Source organism: Hevea brasiliensis, chromosome 1, assembly GCF_030052815.1.
Source record: "Hevea brasiliensis isolate MT/VB/25A 57/8 chromosome 1, ASM3005281v1, whole genome shotgun sequence".
Lineage (NCBI taxonomy): Eukaryota > Viridiplantae > Streptophyta > Magnoliopsida > Malpighiales > Euphorbiaceae > Hevea > Hevea brasiliensis.
Window position 1 is genome coordinate 27,523,612 of NC_079493.1, and position 7,661 is coordinate 27,531,272.

A 7,661-nucleotide genomic window follows, 5' to 3' on the forward strand; every position below is an offset into this window, starting at 1 on the left:
TATAATGAAATTCTCTTCATTCTCTTTCTATATATTCTCATCTTTTATTGTTATTATTTTGTAACACAAATTAATTAATTAGATCTAAAACTTATTTACAGCAAAACTTTCATGCACAATTGAAGGGGTGTTATAAAGTTTGAAACAATAGAAACTATTGAACTTAAGGTTGGGGCATGTGAGGTTTAAAAACTTGAAAATAAATCATGATTAGCCCATAATATTCTAGATGCAATGAAGATAGATAGTATAATTCAATCCATAACTTAAAACCATTTTAATTTCATCTATTAACAACAAATGCTTTCAAACTATAGGAAAGGATATATAGTTTTACATTTGTGACTTAGAATTAATTAATGAACTTTAATAAAAAAAAATAATTGTTAACAATTATAATAATACTTTTTTTACAAAGAGAGTATATATTTGAAATTTTAACTAATTAAGGTAGTAAACACAAGGAAATCTTTTTTTTTTTTGTCTTGTGCCTAGACAAATAAAATAAATTTTATACACTATCTGCTACATGTGAGCTCCACCTTTGTAGGGTAGTTGCATGAAAATAATGAAGTTTCAAATTTGAACTATAGTAAAAAAAAACTTAATTAACATAAAAAAAAATTTTGAGCAACGTATTGTTATCCATCTATTTAATTTCTATTCAAACAATACTTAATTAATTAATTTAACATTAAAAAACTTTAAAGAGTTTTAATTACATCAATGGCATGAAAGAAAAAAATTATTATCAAAATAGCAGAGAAGGGAATCGGTATTATATTATGCTTATATATATAATACACAAGGACAACTTAATTTGTTTTACCAATAATATTAGAGTTAGATAACAACTTTACCAATAACATTAGATTTTTAGATAACAACAGACATAGCTTAATATGCATTTGCAATGAGACTAGCAGAATCCATACAATTACCTGTTGGTGTATTTGTTGACCTTATTGGATTTATGTCGATTTCAATATCCTCTTTTTGCTTGTTTTGCACTGAAAGTAAAGGCTTTGGAGGCATTTCTAGGGTTTCAAACTCTCCTTCGAGCATTTTTATAACTTCATGCATTGAAGGACGATGAACAGGTTCCAATTGAGTACACCATAGTGCTATTAGAACCATCTTCTTTGCTATTTTCTTTTCCTCATCTGATACATCTCCCAATTCTACATCCTTTCCTTTACTGAGTTTGTCATAAGCCCATAAAGGAAAGTAAATTTGGCTTAGATGCTCAGTAGATGCATGTAAGGTCTTTCTTCTTCCAACCATTTCCATCAATAAGATCCCAAAACTATATACATCTGCTTTATGAGATGCACCTCCAAGATTTTTATTAATTAACTCTGGAGCCATGTAACCAAAAGTTCCTCTTGCTGCTGTGAGAGAAACAACATCATTATGTGGTGGACATAACTTTGCAAGTCCAAAATCTGAAATTTTTGGAATGAATCTTTCATCAAGAAGAATATTGTGCGGCTTGATATCAAAATGCACAATTTGCATGTTACAACCTCGATGAAGATATTCAATGCCTCGAGCCACTCCAAGGGAAATTTCATACATGTTTTTAATCTTTATTGGGGAGCTACCCCCTCGTAAAAATACATATTTATCAAGGGAACCATTAGGCATGAATTCGTATATAAGAGCACGTTTCGATCTCTCAGCACAAAATCCAATAAGGCGCACCACATTAACATGGTAAATTCTTCCAATAGTAGCTACTTCATTGATAAACTCTTGTCCATTAGCTTTAGACTTACCCAATATCTTTATTGCCACCAATTGACCGCTACGAAGCTTTCCTTTATATACAAGGCCATAACCTCCTTCACCCAATTTGTCTTTAAAACCTCTTGTCATCTTTTTAATAGCAAAATAAGAGTATCTAATTGGCAAGAGATTATTGTGACTTTGAAGAAATTCCTCAATGTTATCATACATTGATAAATGCCTTCTTTTCCATTTATAGATCAGCAAGGTGATAACACATAGTGTCCCACAAAAGCATAATGTTACACGATATAGCACTGTGCAAAAATAAAGGAATAATATTAGAGAAGATATTGGTGTTTATAAATGTCTATAAACTTTCTTTAGTGAAATTTTTTTTTTATTGCAATTACTTCCAATTGAGCTAGTAATTGTGCATGCTTAATTATTATCTCATGAAGGAATCATTTCTTGGCCAATTTCTTCCTTGGTTAGTATAATTTAAATAATATGAATTTTATTTTTCCATTTGGAGGACAAGTTAGTATCATTTTATGTTATATAATATTAAAATATGTTTTATGAATTGCATTCAAAGTAGAAATGATCTTACCAAGTTGAGTGAGTAAATCGGGGAGCAACCCTTAAAAAAAAAAAAAAAGAAAGTTACTTGATGACAAGTAATGTTGCATAAATGTAAAGCCATTAAAAGTTTTATCTTTTTGACAACTAATTATCATCCTTAATTACTGAAATGTAAAATTAACACTATACCACTTGCCCCAAATTGTTAAGATAAACCTATTGTTTCAATTAACATAAAAAGGGGAAATAAAATAATAAACACTAAGATTAATGATTCAACCAAGGCACATCAAATTCTAGTTCCAACTAGACTTACCCTTCACTCAGGAACAAATTCATCAACTCCTAATTTTAATACAACCAAATTTTTTGAATTCCTCTTGTCCTTTTATCAATTGAACAAGTACAATTTCATGCTTTCCCTTTCATTCTAGTGACTATTGAATTATTGATTCAAGTTACACCAATCACATCACTCATAATTTAGATTTTGTTAACCAATGTTCATAATCATCATAGCATCCCTCTTTGATGACCCAATGAAATTCAAGTTCTTGTGACTCACTTGGTTCTTGTAAATTTACTTCTCATCTGAATTGAGACATTTTTCTCTAAGTTCCTTCTTTTAAATTTAATCTCCTATCATTTAGTAGAATAACTGAGGCACTTAATTGTTTAATTAAGTTCTTTCCTCATTTTTGTGTGTTCAAGACCTGGTGGTTATGAAGAAAGTGATATAGATTTGGCTAAGAAGCATGATGGTATTCATTACTATGAAGCCAAATATCAATTTCTCTTGTCACAACTACCTTACTATGGACATCTGGCATTAGCATCTTAGACATCCTATTTAACGTGTTTGTGAAAAACATTTTAGCTTGGATCATAATATTTCATTTTCAAATAAATGACTATGTGTTGTCCTTTAACAAACAAACTCATTTACCATTTCCGAGTATGTAGCTTTGTCTCTACAAATGGATGTTTTGTTCTTATTCAAATTGCGTGGTGCAGATTCCCTTTTAACTATTGAAGATGATTTTTCCCACAGATATATATATATATATATATATATATATATATATATATATATATATATATATATAGTATTTTATGATTATATGTATTCTTGAGTCAGTTTTCATGCACCAAAATTGAGGCAATCTTAGGAGCACACTCTTCTAGATTGATCTTGTGCATTCAGGATAAATAATCTTAGAGTGTTCCCCAACATAATTGAACCTTAATTAATAATGAATGAGGCTTCCATCTTCATTAACTAGACTAAGCTTGTTGGGTATATTTAAAATTATTTTGCTATGGTTTAAACACAATTCAATACCACCATTTGCAAAGTTAGGAGTTATATGTTGGACAAAAAAGGAAATCAAGAATTGGAAGGCTCCCTAACAATGCTAAGTGATGGGAGGTCCTAATCTAACAACTAGAAGAGGTAGTAGAAAGGGCAATAGAGGGTAAGCTAAGAGAAAGTGAAATCTCTTTGAATTATAATAAAATGGACCTTCAGTTGCTAAACATTTAAAGATCAAATGCTAACGTTCCCTGAATATAAAAGGAAAAAGACAAAGAGAGAGAGAGAGAGAGAGAGAGAGCTTCTAACCCTGTATCTTTTTCTTTAGGACCTTCCCTCTTTATTCTCTCACATCTTTTCCTCTTCTCTCCTCTCTAATTATTCCACACTCTCATTTCTAACTTCCTAACTCTAAATCAACTTCTCTACATTATTTTTCCCTTGCATGAAAGAAAGGTTAAATAAAAAATGGAAAGGAAGTTGTAATCCTTATTAAAAGCAAGTCTACAAGTAATTATTTCTCTTTTTTCTAGTTTTATTTAAATAGGTTTCAGTCTAGCCATATTAAGAATGAGTACTTATAAAAAAGGTAAGTAAGGATTAATGTTGAACTAAGGTGTTTTATGTAAGGGATTCAAAGGATGTAAGTGGTGTTTTAGGTTATAAAAAGGACATAGGAGGATAAAAATGGTTGTAATGAGTAAGTATAGTGCATTAGACCTAAAGATTTTAAGAATTGGGATTAAAAGATGTATTTTGTAAATTCCAGGTTCGGCAGTTAAAAGTCCAGTCTTCAACTATTAGTCAATATAGTAAAAAGGAATTCTCACATTATTATATAATTAACCTGGTGATCTAAGTCTAAGACCCTTTAATACCTCTTGTAGGTTTAAAAGGAGATCTTAAGAATATCTTAGAGGTCTAAAGTCCCAAATGAGAAAGAATAATGTTTTAATAGTTTATTGTCCAATCCAAGTGAGTAAAAGTTACAAAATATCTTCTTAAATCATTGTTCAATTTACATGTGTACTAATGTATCATTTAATTATTTTATCTAGTTATATTGCATTTGTAGGAACTTCGCCTAAGTAGTTTGTGTTTAGCCGATCCCAAGCCTTAATAAAGGAGGAGAGTTGCGGTAGGTGATAACCAGCGTAAAAATTTCGTCTCACCTCATGATATGTTGCATTTGTAGGGCAACATTTGTATATTTATATATGTATTTAAATGTTTTGTGCAGCTATGGTTGACCCATTTATTCCCAAATATATATATTTAAAAAGGAAAGGAAAGCATCCAAGCAATGTGGACTAAATGATTATAAGGTGTCCAAATAAGGCAATTCTATTCTATGTCTCTGGCATTCACTTGTCTGAAATGAATATTAAAAGGGAGTCTTAAAGAGCATCCATAGGGTTTTAGGCATATTAGATCAATGATCAAGGGATGGGAGAACCTTTGGTGATATAACTACCTTGCTGTGAATAGTCTATGCTATGGAAATCACATATGATTGCTACATTCAAATGCTTGAATGATGTTTACTTAATATATTTTATTTTTCCTTATAATTCTCTACTTACAGAGTTAATATACTCACTCCCCTTCTTCTATTTATTCTATTCAGGAAGAAAGGGTATAAGATGCAGCAAGCAGATTTTAGATAAGTAAGCTCTAAGGTTTGATATAAAAATTTTGCATATTCTTTCATACTATTTTGTGGAGTTGTATTGAGACATGTATAATTTTGGTTACCTTTTGGCAATGTGCTTACTACTAGCAAGTTTTATATTAATGTAACATTAAAAAGGCTATGCTTATTTTATAAGATAATTTGTTGCCAAGTAGCTATCAAAATGAAAGTGTTGAAAGATCTCATTTACATAGGTTTTATCTTTAGATGAAAGGATATAAATGATTATGATGAAAAGATTTCCCTAGATATGGTTTTTGATGGCTTTATGCTTTCTTATACCCTAATGTCAATAATGGCCCTAGATTTGGGTTATTATAAGAGTGATAATGGAACATGATTTTTTAATCATGCTATCACTTAGTTCTTTCATTCCTTTAGAGTTGTTTTCTAACATAGTTACATCTATACACCTCAATAAAATGATGTTATAATACCCCTCATCTGGGCTACCTGAATTAGTATCAGGACAAAATGTTCCTCGAAGTACCGAGTGATGGAAAGGTCTAAAACAGTGGGGTGTTGAGAGAGAGAGAACAATTTAAAGGGAGGTTAACCATAAATTTCCTACTTAAAGACCTTTGACTGCCAAAGGTTACAACTTCAATCGCCAAAGTTCCTTAGGCCTAGGTATGAAACCTGAAGTCTCCTCCCTTTTCCTGATTTTTTTTTCCCATTTTCTTCTCTTTCTCTTTAGTTTCTCACACTTTATATCCCCAAACTCCCTACCCTAGCTTTAAATGAAGGAGAATTAACTCCAAGCCTTTACAAAGGTTAAGAGTACCCTTTTCTCTCCCTTCTCAAGTGGTTTGGAGAAGGAATGGGAGAAACTCCTCCCCATGGAAAACTTAACTAAGTGTGATAGGCCTCATTCTCTTTACTCTTAGTTTATTTAAGGATTTTAAGGTTAGTTTTCAAAATTAGAATAATTTTAGTGTTTAGTATAAAAAATTATAAAATTTAAGTTTAGCTTAGAAATTTAGGTTCTTTAAAGAATGAAATGGTAAAATAGACATAGAACATGAACTTTAGGACTTAAAGTAGGAATTTGAGGGTTTGAGATCTATGTTTTTGGATTGTGGACAAAGTGTATAACATTTTTGGTAGCCAAAAGTCTATTCTTCAATCGCCAAAAGTGGTTCTACTAGCAAAATTGTAATTTTACATAACTTTTTAAAACCTAATTAAATACCCCTTCAAACCCTTTCTTGTAGACATGAAGGTAAGGCATTAATGATGTAGAGTTAAAAAGTCCAAGGATTGTTTAGTAGTAGGTGAGGTAGTAAAGTGCAATAATCTAAGGTGAGTAGAACCTACTTAATTATGTTTAAATGAATATTTAAGTTGTTTTATTCTACTATATGCACATTCATGCATCATGACATGGTTATGATTTATTTTCATTATAATAATAATAAGGTGGTACATATTTGTTTGTGATTTGCTGGTAGTTCATGGAAGATCCACTAGTTTCCAATGAGAAAGGAAATGATAAACAGGAAGTCTTAAGGAGCTCTAATAGAGAGCTAGGCAAATTGAATATGATATAACATGGGATGGGGGAACCACTAGTTACAAGAATTACCTTGTTTGATTTATTTGTGCTATGAAAATTCATGTATATGCTGTATTAGCATGTGTGTGATTTACTTTATTTAAATATATGTTTTCTTCCTTAATTAGGCTTTTACTCACTGTATAAAGCTCATCCCCCTCTTTCGATGACCCCATATAAAGATAAGAGTGAAAGATGCAATTAGCATAATCAAGTTATGAGTTCTAGAGGTTATTTCCTTAGATTTACTTAAAATTTATATGTAAATTTTATGGAACTCTTTTTGATGATATGTGACTTTGTAAATGGTTTATTGTGCTTATTATCTCGCAGTTTATGATGTTAAATAAATTATTTCTCTTGATTTATATTTAGAATGTTTCATGACTTAAATGGGCCTTGCGAAGGTTTAAGAAAGTGTGTTTAGGCTTTTTATGGGTTCATATGGCTTCTTGCTCACTCGTTTCATAGCGTCAGTAACGGTCCTAGATTTAGGTCATTACAATGTTGATATCAGAGCACTATGTTTATGAGCTCAAACCTAGATGCTATTAAAGTAAAGTAAAAAGGAAAAAAAAAAAAAAAAGAAAGGTAAAAGTGTGGCCCAATTATGTGCAAGAAAATGATTTGAAATGGTAAGCTCATTATTTTTTTTTTAATATAGGTCTTATGATTTTGGTAGCTTTTTTACTGTGTTTATTGCAATTTTGATATTTTGGTCTTTTTTCATAAATGTAATGTCAAAGTCAGTCAGTTAGTATGGGTTTTAAGTCAGGCCTAAGTCTATC

At 30.7% G+C, this 7,661-nt stretch overlaps 1 protein-coding gene across 1 annotated transcript; it reads right to left on the reverse strand.

Annotated features, from left to right (window-relative positions):
* Positions 1–897: 897 nt before the first annotated feature.
* LOC131183118 (rust resistance kinase Lr10-like) lies at positions 898–1,959 on the reverse strand. Its single transcript, XM_058153109.1, has one exon. The coding sequence runs from the start codon at positions 1,957–1,959 to the stop codon at positions 898–900; it is 1,062 nt and encodes a 353-aa protein (XP_058009092.1).
* Between the last annotated feature and the right edge of the window lie 5,702 nt (positions 1,960–7,661).

Bases quoted from the DNA above. Each gene is read 5' to 3' on its own strand.
- LOC131183118 (XM_058153109.1), bottom strand. From the start codon at position 1,959: ATGTATGATAACATTGAGGAATTTCTTCAAAGTCACAATAATCTCTTG.